This window comes from Somniosus microcephalus, chromosome 19 (assembly GCF_052327205.1).
Source record: "Somniosus microcephalus isolate GS21.2 chromosome 19, FLI_Smic_1.0, whole genome shotgun sequence".
NCBI classification, from domain to species: Eukaryota; Metazoa; Chordata; class Chondrichthyes; order Squaliformes; family Somniosidae; genus Somniosus; species Somniosus microcephalus.
In genome coordinates this window covers 19998254-20012131 of record NC_141005.1, presented here as the reverse complement: position 1 = coordinate 20012131, position 13878 = coordinate 19998254, and the positions used below count along the sequence as shown (strand labels likewise).

The following is a 13878-nucleotide window of genomic DNA, read 5'->3' as shown; positions in this document are numbered from 1 at the left end:
ACTGTAAAACAAGCAGAACTTGAGTACGGCTTATCCATGTCCTTAGTTCTGTGTGCAGGTTCCCTGACCAAGAGACACGGATGTCCCTTGGTGTGAAATCTGTCTAAATACTGTAGACTTATTTTTTCAATTTGACATCCACTAAAATCTTTTGACCTATTCTTGAAAATCCATGAAAACTTTGGACGTTTTGTGGGTTATTGCCAGTGACCAGATAATCAGACTTTCCCTAGATATTGCATATTTTGCTGCCTTATATCCAGTACTTCCCCTGTGTGCATATATAAGTCAAATCAACAGAAAAAATGAAGTAGTACTTAATTTTGCTAAAAAATAAAGAAATTAAATACCATTTCTACAATGGGTACTGGACATTAGAAATTGCTGGTTTGGTGATCCCAGGTTGCATCCCCTAAAGGATGCACATATCCTACTTGTACTGAATCATGTACTCTCTGTAATGTCTGTGGATCACTATAGTACATCAATAGACTAGTAATGGAAAGTCCTGCCTAAGAGATGTTTTTCTATGTAGTTTCCAATTTTGTTCCCCCCTCCTTTTGAAGGAAGTCCTACCCTCACCTGACGTCCAGACATGCACATTTCCTGACCGAAGTTATTGAAATGCAGTCAGGGAGGGGTAACCTGGCTCCCCACCACCCCCCCCCCCCCCCCCCCCCACTCCCTTAGCCCAGGGGAATTATTGACAATTTTAGCCCTCTTACTGCTGTCCCAGATAAGACCAGCTAGATCAGGACAGACCAAATTTCGAACCTGGGTCCTCCTTAGTGTGCAGGACTCATTGGAGCTATTGAGCCATTGGGGCGCTTGGGCAATTATTAACAAGGGTGCTACAAGCAATTTGTGGAACATTTGTAGTTGTGATATATTGATAACTGAGTAACTTGATTTGATTTGTACCTATGCTCAGTTGGAGAGCAATTGTACATGATCCATTTTATTTCACTTGATTTAGGATCAGCTTTGTTCGCGAGATCCCACACTGACAGATGAGCTGATGGTGATTTTAACTGAACTAACACAACTCAGCAGAATGGAGAACTCCAAGGTGGCACTGCGATCCCGGCAGGTGAGAACCTGCACAGCTGGGAAACAGATAAAATGGCTCTTAGTATACCCCAAAAAATAAGGAAATCGTGGCAGTACAGGAGTCGGCCTTCAAACTATAGCAAACCAAGAAAGTAGAAGAGGGACATTTGTTTTAAATAAAAAAAAAGACAGCTTGTGAGGAACCCATTGGAAGTACTTTGTGATGTATGGCCTGCTAGTCAGATAAATAACTTATCCAGAGAGTCTCTAATGTGTGTTATGTTTTAATGCGCACAAATATTTTCAATGTGTATATGTCAGAAAATGGGAAATAAATGAAACCAGATGGGGTACACAAGTGTGTTGATGCCATGGTAGCACCAGTTCAATTCCCCATTTTACTGATCTAAGCTACACTTTCAGAGAGGGCTGTTCAAGGCCACACAGTTCCCCATGGAAGTGGGGAGGGACTATCAGAGTTACTTTTTGGAACCTTGTAATGTGCTTCCCAGTCGCCACTTCAGCGTAGCATGGTCAGAGGACTCTGGACAGATCAGCCGCAAAAAGTGCATGGTGTGGGGACACTGAGGATTGAAGAGAAAATAGAAGTCTTTGAACTCCTTTTTTGAAAAGAAAATTGAGGTGATAAAAAAAAAATGCTTTCAATTACATTTTTTAATGGGAGAATTTGTGTACGTTTCCACATTTTGTATTTGTATCCCTTTCTTTGTCTATCTCAACATCTGTTGCCAAGATGGTGGGTACACAGTTCCTTCCCTGGCTGATGTCACTGTTACCTGTAACTAGCAATAAGAATACACCAAAAACTGCCCAGGTGTGATTCTTAGCTCTGATTTCCTCCCCCTGTCCCCCAGCTTTCCTGCTTGATCCAGCTTGGGTCATGAAGTGAGCAGGGCAGACATCAAGCCTCGATACATCCCCATTCATCTTGCGGAGGTCATTTTTTTTGGAGGCAATGCCTGTTGTCATGGCAGTAATTTTTGGGTCTGTTCTAATTTGGTTTGTTTTAATTGTTCTGCTTATTGGTGGCAGTGAGATTGTTCGGGAAAGGTTTGTTTGAGTAATTTTCTCTGGATCCTGGGTAGAGGAATACAGCAGTTACTGTTTCATGCTCCACTAGCCTTCCTCTCCTGAGGCCAGAGACTCAAACGGTGATAAAGTTCCAAATGTATCTTACTCAAGCAACCATTTTGCATCTATCATCCTGGACAGTGAGCATAGGCAGATTATTCAATCATGTGGACCATCACACATCATTCTTGCCTGACATCCATGCATATGAACTTCCAGCAGAGATTACTGGAGTCCTCAGCATGCGAACCTTGGTCATTTTGTACCTCTGTCACCAGCTCATCTATACTTGGATGAATTCTAGTTTCCTGGCCATCTATACTTGGATGAATTCTAGTATCCCACTGTGACTTTGGCTGAGATCATCTACACAGCTTCATTCTGATATAACGTTTCTTTAATGTTTTTAGGTTCTGATTGCGTCGCACTTGCCCTCCTATGAACTGCGGCATAATCAGGTGGAGTCCCTCTTCCTGTCTTCTATCGATATGTATGGGCACCAGTTCTGTCCCGATAATCTAAAGGTGCGTCCATGACTATAGCATTATGTTTCTATTGCGACTTGGCCAATAGGCTGCTTTCCTGGCATAATTAGTCTTTTCAGGCAACCACAAGATCTTTTCGATTAATGTGTAGCTCATGTACGAATGCTTCAGAGAATAACCCCACCCACCAACAAATCACTCCCAGGCTGATGTCTTATTACATTAATGAATCCAGTGTGTTACGCCACCGTGCTAGTTATTCCATCTTTAAACAGTTGAGAAGATTGTATTGAAACAACACTGGTATTGTGACTTTGTCCATTGTATAGTGGGTTGAACTGTCGTATATCCTTTCCGGTGGGCCTCTTTTGATTGGGAAAGGGGTAAAGAATTCCCAATTGTATTCCATCCCCTCTACTCACCACGGAAAGGTATCAGCAGGGTGGTGTCGTGGTGTGTTAATGTACAACAGTGGTGGGTCCTAGATTCCTATCCCAGCTTCACTGCTGTGGCAGAGGCTGGGCATTTTCCCATAGGGAGGGATCGTTATCCTGAGGCTGCTGTCTTGCATGCGATAGTTTAGAGGACTGGGAGCATGGTGCTTTCGCACCTACCCTCTTGGAAAGGAATGATGCGTGGCCTAAGAAAACCAAAAGTTGAGGAGAAAACTACCACACACACAGGATATAGAAATGGTTAACCAGAAATTTTACTTTAAATTAACGAGGGTTCAAATTAGTAAAAGGTAATTTTAGGATTGATGTCAAGAAATTCGGTCGCCTGTCACTTTAAGTCTCCACTCCACTCCCACTGTGATCTCTCTGTCCTCAGCCTCTTGCACTGTTCCAACAAAGCTCAACGTAAGCTCGAGGAACAGCACCTCATCTTTCGATTAGCCAATTTACAGCCTTCTGGACCCAACATCAAATTCAACAATTTCAGATCATAACCTCTGCCTCCATTTTTTCCAGACAGCAGCTGTGGATGATTCTGCCATTCCGATTTATGCCTCTTCTAGACCCATCTTTTGTTTCTTGTCCCATTACCACCTCCTTTTGCTTTGTACAATCATACCTTTCGTCATTGAATCTCTCCTGCCTTCCACCCTATCACAGACCATCCCTTTTGTTCTTTCCTCCTCTCCCCTCTTTCCCTGCCTCTGCACTTGCTTAAAACCTGTTTATAGCTCTAACATTTTCCAGTTCTGATGAAAGGTCATCAACCTGAAATGTTAACTCTGTTTCTCCCTCCACACCTGAGTATTTCCAGCATTTTCTGTTTTTTATTTCAGATTTCCAGCATCCGCAGTATTTTGCTTTTGTATCAAGAAATTATTCTTTCACACAGTGGCCAACGTGGGGAATAAACTTGCAAATAGAGTAGAGGGCCAAAAACCCTGGAATCATTGAAGATACAATTCGATGTGACAAATAAGGGATGTTAGGATCTCTCTTGATAGATAATTTAAGATGGGCTGAATGGCCTTCCTCATCGTTATAATCTTGTATTATCAATTAGGAGATGACACAAGACAATTGGCCTGAAACTGGTGTTTTTGTGCCTGATTTCCTGGCACCCTGCTGACTTTAGTCAATCAGCCCTGATGGGGATTTTTGCATTTTGTGGTGCATTATATCAATAATTTCTTGCCCATAATGTAGTTGCTCTGCTGTGACTAATGCATATTTGCTGTTCTGCATGACTACTTATGCAATTAAAACATGCGAGGATCTTTTAGAGCATGAAGAGTACAATGTAGTTTTAAAATTCTGAATATTTGAAGTTTTGTACATTTTTGTGATGGGCCAAGCAGCGATTAGTGGACTAGACACTGATTTTATTGTTTGGTTTTAGAAATTGATCCTCTCGGAGACCTCCATCTTTGATGTCCTGCCCAGTTTCTTCTATCATGTCAACCAGGTGGTACGGATGGCAGCTCTTGAGGTAAATTCATCATTTACTGAACATATGGTTCAGATGTGATATTGAATCAACTATGGATTTTATTCTTTCATTTGCTTTTCATCCCTTTTTTTACTTAAATTGAAAGAAAAAACTCAAATTTTCTTCCCTTATGTCTACTGACTGTTGCTGTTGTGTGATTCCAGGAGTGGTCCTCTGGACTGTCACCCAAGTGACCATTTTCATTGTGTGCTATAATAGATTCCAAGCAAAAGATGTCAATTTCTAAATCGTTACAGACTCCCCACCTTAATCCCTCATTACTTAATCAATGATGCTAATTCATAGTTATACATTTGCCATGACAATCGATGCATTATACACTTAAGCCAACATACCAAGATAATGAAAACAATTAATACAATCGCTTGCACTATTACAAAGCACGTGGAGATTATTCAATACCATGGGTGTGTTCCCACATTCTAGACCAATTCCCACCACTCGTGATCCCTTAATTTTTGTATTTGTCGCTTAACAGCCTTGTTATCCTGAAGCATGTATAGGCATTCTAGGCTATATCTTACAGTGCCTAAATAGCGAGTGTTAACAGGCTATTCAACCACAGGGGCATCACCCACACATTAGATAGTGCTTAGAAAGGAGAGCCTCATAGTTTTCTCAACCCCCCCCTCTTTAACCAACCTCACTTTCCACCACCACTCTCATTCTGGCTCTGATCAGATAACTCAGCACTGACTAGTTATGGGACTGGTCTGTACATTGAGCCATTGGGAAAGCCCCAGTAACTCTCATTTATAAGACAACTCCGTTTTGAGGAAACCACAACAGTATCTTGATTGTTTTTGTCCCCCATCATGTTACAATATAAGTGTTCCTTTCACCCCTCTGATAGGCTGATGGCTTCCTCCAAATTGGCAGTTCATGAGCTCTTTGTTCTCGAGTCTTCACACTCTTGCTTCAGTCCTATCTCTTGGAGAGATTTGTGGTTTGATGCTGAACCTTCAATTTACCAGATGACGGAAATACTTTCCCTTTCTTTAAGGTATATGTGCGGAGAGCATACATTGCCTACGAGCTCAACAGCGTACAACACCATCAGCTGCACAATGGCATTTGTGTGGTGGACTTCCAGTTTATGCTTCCTTCGTCGCATCCAAACAGGTACTGCCAGGTTTAAACTGAACTCTGCATGATAAACTGTGTGTGTGTGTGTGCATTGTTCTAGTCCTTTTCAGATGCTGTTTGTTCTGGGTCTCTTGAGCTTTACTTGAACCAAAAATGTTTTGCCTGCTTTGGCTGCGCTCAATTTGTTGCTGGGGAATATGTATCCTATCCATGTCCTGTACTTGAGCATAGCATTCACAGTGTTTGAGAACAGCAATACGTAACTACACAATTCAATGTTCTATCTACTGAAGTTTCTCTTTATTGCGGTGGGGGGTTGAGGAAATCTGGACGGACGACAAAATATATATTTCCTTTTTTAAAATATGAAAGGATAGGAAAGCATCCATAATAACAAATATACTGGAGATTGTGGAACACAAAAACCTCAGTTAACCTCTTAATCTTTTCCTCCTTGAGCATTCATCTACTTAAGAATTATAATATTCCAAAAAGTGTTTCATTCAGTTGCCCAGATATGTTGCTACTCAATGCATAGTTGATCAGCCAGTGTTGTTGGAGTTTTGAATTAAAATAGGTACCAAGACTGAACCTTTCCATATCTAGGTCTGAACTTTTAGGCTGAAATTTATCTAAACCCAAAGATAGATTTGTATCCCGCTAATTCATTGCCTGCTATAGTTTTCATGTAAAAATGATTAAAGAGAAAAGCTTTTATTTCTTGCCATTCTGAATTATGGTTAAGTGATCCGGTAGTTGCGGTTGAAGGAGCATGCTGTAAGACCCTCCGTGTTGGGGCAGATTGTTACTTAGCATTTCAAAGTTACATAGCCTGACATGTACCTGTGCTATTATTGATCAGTTTACTTTTTAGAACGCCTTCATTTTTCTCCCCTCCTCATCTGGCATTGCCTCATGCTGAGGTGTGGTCCCACATGCCCCGTATGTCCTATCAGCTACTGTTTTTGTCTGAGACTAGACTGGATATTCAACTGAAGTGGGGGATGGGGGGGGGGGGGGGGGCGCGCATTCGAACCGTGTCCGATCGTGGTCTTGCCTCATATCCACACAAATTACCTTTGCAACAGGAGTCATTGGATGGTAGCTGATATCCCCCCCCACTCCAAAACACACGGGCTTTGAAGTTAATTATAGCAAACCCCCCCCCCCCCCCCCCCCAAGGCACGGACTGGTGATCGAACTGACCTGCCAGGCCTTTGTGGTGTCGATCAACGCTGCACATTGCACATAACCTCTGAGATATTGGAGTACAACACGTCAGTTTAAAAAAAAAAAGAAATTCTTCAACATTTTACAGGCTCATGCACTGAATGGTATCTTTATTTACTGAATGGTATACTTATTGTGCATTATTGGGTGAAGTGATTGATTGTAAGTACAGTTGCCAAGTCGCTTACCTTTTTGTGTGTTAAATGTTCAATTTCAGAGGAAGTGATCCTAACCCATGCAGGTAGAGTACAGTCTCGTCTATTTATTGCATGACCCTAAAGATCAAAAGAAAAGAATGCTGTCTTGCAAATGGTGAATAACTAACCCAATTGGTGAAAAGTTAGGGGAGTGCAGAAACTGAGGCCCAAAAAGTCAACCCAGATTGACTGTGCCATTCTTGAGCATAACTATCACCGGCCCTGAACCAAGTTGAATTGGGTGGATTCAAACAGACCACATCTGGATTATGTGGGATGTGATGGGATTACTTTCTCTAACAAATATGGAAATAAATTAATAAAGTAACTGAGCTGAGCTATGTTTTTATTTGTGTTGATAGAAAAAGTAAAACTGCCCATAATTTGCCAATTTAGTGCTAGCTCTTTTAGACTAAGGGGCATTGTTGGGTAGTATAGAGGGAAATTCACTCGGCATTCCACCCGTATTGCACGTGACCTGAGAGAGCTTAATACTGACAGTGGGTGCAAGAAATACAAAATGTTTCATTCACTTGCACTGGTATCCTTCACCTCTAAATATTATAAAAAATACGCCACTCTCCCCACCCCATAAAAATTGTATTAAAATTAATACAAATTAGTGGAGCATGTCAGGAATAGAAATGACATGCAATTCATTTTTGTATTGCCAATAAGTGTACAAGTAACTAGAGTCCATAAACCACGTCTACAAGCTGAGTGTTTTTTCTCCAGCTCTTTATACTAACGGTTGAGATAAACACCATTAAGTCCTTCATTGAAATTTGTTCTCCCATCTCCATTACCTCTTATTCATCTATGTTAGTAAACCATGTCAGTAAATGGATTATTGTTGATTTATATATTGCCAGTGTTAAAAGTCCTTCACTTTATATGTTTTCTGGCACAAAGTGAAATTAGGAGTTGGTAAATTTTAACCCAGTTTGGATCAAACCCTCCCTACCTCCTAGAAGATTGCAAGATTCAATCTGCAAACGCTTATATAATGTATGCCAAAATTTCAAACGTGCATGCCATCTCACATTTGCAATAATTTTCCCGAAATTGCACTCCAACAATTTTAGAACCGCAGTTTTCAACTTGTTTGTGGCGAAGAGTGATATCTTCCACTTTTTTTGAGAAACCTAGCTGAATGGCCTAGAACAGGACGCAACCAGCATCAAAAAGAGTGAGAGAAAGAATGAGATCATTCCAGGATTAGTGGTTAGGTGACAAGCTTTCATTTTTAAAAGTCTGTAGGAGGTAAGAAATTCTGGAGGTTTGAGATTCTGGGAAAATTAAAGTTGGAGACTGCAATTGGGATTTGATTTCAGCAGTGATGAAGGAGGAAGAGTATGTAGGTCTGGAATTCCCTCCCTAAACCCCTCCTCCTCCTCTACCTCTATCTCCTCCTTAAAACCTACCTCTTGTCACCTGTCCTAATATCTCCTTATGTGGCTTGCTGCCAAATTTTGTTCGATAACACTCCTATGAAGTGCCGTGGGACGTTTTACTTACATTAAAGGTGCTATATTAATGCAAGTTGTTCCTCCTAACCTCCAAATACAACAACAAGAAAGGAAGTGAAAACCGAAAATGCTGGATATACTCAGCAGGTCAGGCAGCATCTGTGGAGCGAGAAACAGAGTTAACGTTTCAGGTCGATGACCTGACCCTTCGTCAGAACTGAAAAATGTTAGAGAGGTAACAGGTTTTTAAGCAAGTGCAGGGGCAGGGAAAGGGGGGAGGGGAGGAAAGAACAAAAGGGAAGGTCTGTGATAGGGTGGAAGGCAGGAGAGATTAAAAGACAAAAGGGATGATGGTGCAAGGCAAGAGGAGATGGTAATGGGACAAGTTAAACAAAAGATGAGTCTAGATGAGCTGTAAATGGGAATGGCAGAATCATCAACAGTTGCCATGTGAGAAAAAAAAATAGGGGCTGAGGTTATGGTCTGAATTTGTTGAACTCTATGTTGAATCCGGAAGGCTGTAAAGTGCCTAATCGAAAGATGAGGTGCTGTTCCTCGAGCTTACGTTGAGCTTCATTGGAACAGTGTAAGAGGTGGAGAACGGAGAGGTCAGCGTGGAAGTGGTGCAGAGAATTAAAGTGACAGTCGACCGGAAGCCTGGGGTCACGCTCACGGACTGAACGGAGGTGTTCCGCAAAGCCGTCACCCAATCTGCGTTTGGTCTCCCCAATGCAGAGGAGACCGCATCGTGAGCAGCGAATACAGTATACTGAATTACAAGAAAGGAAGGTTCAGTTACATAACCAATTAGAAGAATTGATTTTTTTCCTTTTTATATAAGATCAATAAACCCCAATTTACCCCCTCAAAAAGAAATCTATTGGAGTAAAAGTTTCTTGTTAAAATTTAGTGAACAAGATTTAAAAGATGAAAGTCACCCAGCAGCCTTAAAATGAGGGTTGCAATGCAAAAGACAACTGTTGGATCCAGTACGTTTGAGTATAATAACCACAGCTGGGTCATTCTTAACCAGATATTTTGGTTTGGTCAACTGGGCACTTAAAATGGATATGCCGCCTTTATTTTTATTGGATTGCTTCATTGGCCCTTGTGGACTATCATTGTGTCAGTGCAGGAGCTAATTTATGAAAACACAATGAAATCATCACAACTTTCTTGCATAAAAGGCCCTCTTTTCATTGTCTTAACAGAACGAGGAATGTTTGTCAGGCTTTTTGCCCTATCATGTACTCTTCTCAACTTTTCTGTAAAGTGGGTTCTGTGATTCACGTTTATCAAGACTTGGCTCTAGCACTATGGAATGTCTCGAGTACGGTGCATTCAGGAGATTTGCGAGTACGCCCCAAATCCCACAAAATGCACTTGCTTTTAACTGGCTGATCTCTAACTTACATTTTTTATGCTATTTCTAGATTCCCAAGTACTAGCAATTGATATCTTCTCTTTCCTACCCCAAACCAATAAACAAGTGAAGTACAATCGGCATACTATAAAACTGAAACTTCACCATGCTGATGTTGTATGACTGATATCCTTTATAGAATTGAAGAGCGGAGCAATAATAACATATTAAAGGATACAAGGTTTCTAAAGAAATTAGATAAAATGCAACAAGTAACGTGCTTTAAATATTTTGGGGTTGCCGTTTGTAGGGAAAAATACACTACTGCAATCAGTGTTATACAATTCTTATACATTGTTGACCTTTTTTTCTTACATTTCAATTACTGGTGTTGTCCGAGATTTCTCCCCATTTTCAGAGCACTCTGTGCTCACTTTTTCTTTCCACGCAGGGTTGCTGTTTCCTCGCTTTTTCTCTGTTAAGAATTATGGGTAAGTGCCACTGTTCCGCGTTCTAAGCTTTTTGATTTGGTTCACGTGTTTGTGTTCTGAGCTATTGTGCGAAGGAACAGGAAATACCATCAGCTATTGTCAACATGCTAGTACAATTAAATAGGAGCAGGATAGGAATGTGTGAGCAGTGAAAGGCATTACAGGAAACTTTGTGTTATCCGGGGGCTAAATGTCCGGCAAGCTCGAGCCACCGGCAAAAATCAGGAGCCGTTTTGTTAGGTTTTTTTTCTTCTCGTGGCTTTTTTTTCTTCTCGTGGCTTTTTTTTCAACAGTCAGGCTCTGCAAAGTCTCTCTGAAGCTGTTGCTAAGCGACAGACGCTTCCAAGGTACAGCCGACTGTTTAGAAGCTGTTGCTAAGCAACAGTGTTTGTTGCCAGATACGGAGCTGAAAAGCTCCGTATGCTTCAACATTAACACTGGTTTGTCCGGCAGTTTTGAGGGAACGGCAATAGCTCGGTCCCGTCTGTGCCGGATAGCACAAAGTTTCCTGTAATTAGTCTGGAATTGAGAACTTTTTGCAAATGAGTCTGCACTAGTCTGATTCCAATATAGATCAGTTCATTGAAGCTAGCATAAACAAGGGGTAACGTTTCTTGTTTGCACATGTTTTTGTGTATCTGACTGTCCTTTTTTTCTAATGTGTAGGATGTGTGTTCCAACCAGCTCTGCTCACTATGAGCTGAATCGGCAGAGCAATGACCTCTTCATAACTAGCATGCAGTCACCTCTCTGCCAGCGAATGGGAGTCATGGTTGCATTTAAAGCATTTGAGGATTTAGTTAAGTGAGTACTGTCTAAACCAAGATGAGTGCTTTAGATTTTGGTCCATTTCTTTTGAAACTAGGAGGAACATTATTTTTGCTAGGATACCAGTAGTAATTTGTTTTACTGTTTTGGTGAGTCTCATTAGCAAACATGCCAACTTTGGACACGAGCAAAAGCTGACTAACAGCTTCAAAAAAAAATCGACACAACTTCTGAATCCCTATAGTCTGGCTTCTATTCTGGTCAAAGTCACTAAGGACCTCCTTTGTGACTGTGACCTTTAGTATATGATCTCTCCTTGATCTTTGTGTTGTTCACATGTGAGTACTCTATCCCTCTCCACTGCCTCTCCTCTGTGCTTCACTATTGCTGGTTCCATTCTTGTTTCAGCACAGCTACCACCCTTCCAGCAATGGCCTCTCTTCCCACCCCTCCACGGTCACCCTGGGAGTACCCAAAGGTGTCCCATGTCCTGACCCCTTCCTTTTCTTCATGTTCATATTGTTCCTCTGTGACATTATCTGTGGTTATACGGTCAACATTCACATGTTTGTTAACGGCACAAAACTTTACCTCTCCACCATCGCCCTTGCATCTACAACCATCTATGTGTGGCAGACTGCTTGCCTGACATCTTTGTGGATGAGCTAGCATTTTCAGCAATAGAAACATAGAAACATAGAAGATAGGAGCAGGAGTAGGTCATTCGGCCCCTCGAGCCTGCTCCGCCATTCAATGCGATCATGGCTGATCATCCAAATTCAGTACCCTGTCCCTGCTTTCTCCCCATACCCCTTGATTCCTTTAGCCTTGAGAAATATATCCAACTCCTTCTTGAATATATTTAATGAATTGGCCTCGACTGCCTTCTGTGGTAGAGAATTCCACCTGTCCTAAATGGCCTACCCCTTATCCTTAGACTGTGACCCCTGGTTCTGGACACCCCGACCATCGGGAACATCCTTCCAGCATCTAGTCTGTCTAGTCCTGTTAGAATTTTATAAGTTTCGATGAGATCCCCTCTCATTCTTCTAAACTCCAGCGAGTACAAGCCCAATCGATCCAATCTCTCCTCATACGTCATTCCTGCCATCCCAGGTATCAGCCTGGTGAATCTTCGCTGAACTCCTTCCATGGCAAGAACATCCTTCCTCAGATAAGGTGACCAAAACTGCACACAATACTCAAGATGTGGTCTCACCAAGGCCCTGTACAACTGCAGCAAGACATCCTTGTTCCTGTACTCAAACCCTCTCGCTATGAAGACCAACATACCATTTGCCTTCTTAACCGCCTGCATGCTTACCTTCAGCGACTGGTGCACAAGGACACCCAGGTCTCGTTGCACTTCCCCTTCTCCCAATCTATTGCCATTCAGATAATAATCTGCCTTCCTGTTTTTGCTACCAAAGTGGATAACCTCACATTTATCCACGTTATATTGCATCTGAAATGCTTTTGCCCAATCACCCAACCTGTCCAAATCATCCTGTAGTTTCTCGGCATCCTCCTCACAGCACACACGCCCACCCAGCTTTGTGTCATCTGCAAACTTGGAGATATTACATCTAGTTCCCTTGTCTAGATCATTAATATATAATGTGAATAGCTGGGGTCCAAGGACCGATCCCTGTGGTACCCCACTAGTCACTGCCTGCCACTCGGAAAAAGACCCGTTTATTCCAACTCTTTGCTTTCTGTCTGCCAACCAGTTCTCTATCCAAGTCAGTACCTTGCCCCCAATCCCATGTGCCTTAACTTTACACGCTAATCTCTTATGCGGGACCTTATCGAAAGCCTTCTGAAAGTCCAAATACACCACATCCACTGGTTCTCCCTTATCTATTTTACCAGTTACATCCTCAAAAATTCCAGTAGATTAGTCAAGCACGATTTATCCTTTGTAAATCCATGTTGACTTTGTCCGATCCTGTCACTGTTTTCCAAGTGCTCTGCTATTACATCTTTTATAATGGACTTTAGCATTTTCCCCACTACCGATGTCAGGCTTACTGGTCTTTAATTCCCCGTTTTCTCTCTACCACCTTTTTTGAATAGTGGGGTAACATTAGCTACCCTCCAATCCATGGGTACTGTTCCAGATTCCATTGGATGTTGGAAGATGATCAGCAATGCATCTACTATTTCTAGGGCCACTTCCTTAAGTACCCTAGGATGTAGATTATCAGGCCCTGGGGATTTATCGGCCTTCAATCCCATCAATTTCCTTAACACCATTTCCGTACAAATACTGATTTCTTTCAGTTCCTCCCTTTCATCAGACCCTATGTTCCCTGATATCTCTGGGAGGTTATTTGTGTCCTCCTTTTGTGAAGACAGAACCAAAATATATATTTAATTGGTTGGCCATTTCTTTGTTCCCCATTATAAATTCCCCATATTCTAACTGCAAGGGACCTACGCTTGACTTCACCAATCTTTTTCTCTTCACATATCTATAAAAGCTTTTACAGTCAGTTTTTATGTTCCCTGCAAGCTTACTCTCATATTCTATTTTCCCCTTCTTAATTAATCCCTTTGTCCTCCTTTGTTGAATCCTAAACTGCTCCCAATCCTCAGGTTTACTGCTTTTTCTAGCCAATTTATATGTCCTCTCCTTGGATCTTATGCTATCCCTAATTTCCCTTGTTAGCCACGGTCGAG

General features: G+C 41.7%; 1 protein-coding gene across 2 annotated transcripts in view; it reads left to right on the top strand.

The window, feature by feature from the left end:
• acacb (acetyl-CoA carboxylase beta) overlaps positions 1-13878 on the top strand; it is a 147549-nt gene that overhangs the window by 76392 nt on the left and 57279 nt on the right. Inside the window, exons 24-29 of one of the 2 annotated variants that reach the window (XM_085961309.1) lie at positions 977-1090; positions 2553-2666; positions 4482-4571; positions 5596-5714; positions 7126-7149; positions 11095-11232. In XM_085961309.1, coding sequence (XP_085817435.1) covers positions 977-1090; positions 2553-2666; positions 4482-4571; positions 5596-5714; positions 7126-7149; positions 11095-11232 — 599 coding nt within the window. The remainder of the gene's footprint in view (positions 1-976; positions 1091-2552; positions 2667-4481; positions 4572-5595; positions 5715-7125; positions 7150-11094; positions 11233-13878) is intronic. The other variant, XM_085961310.1, reaches the window with a different exon arrangement.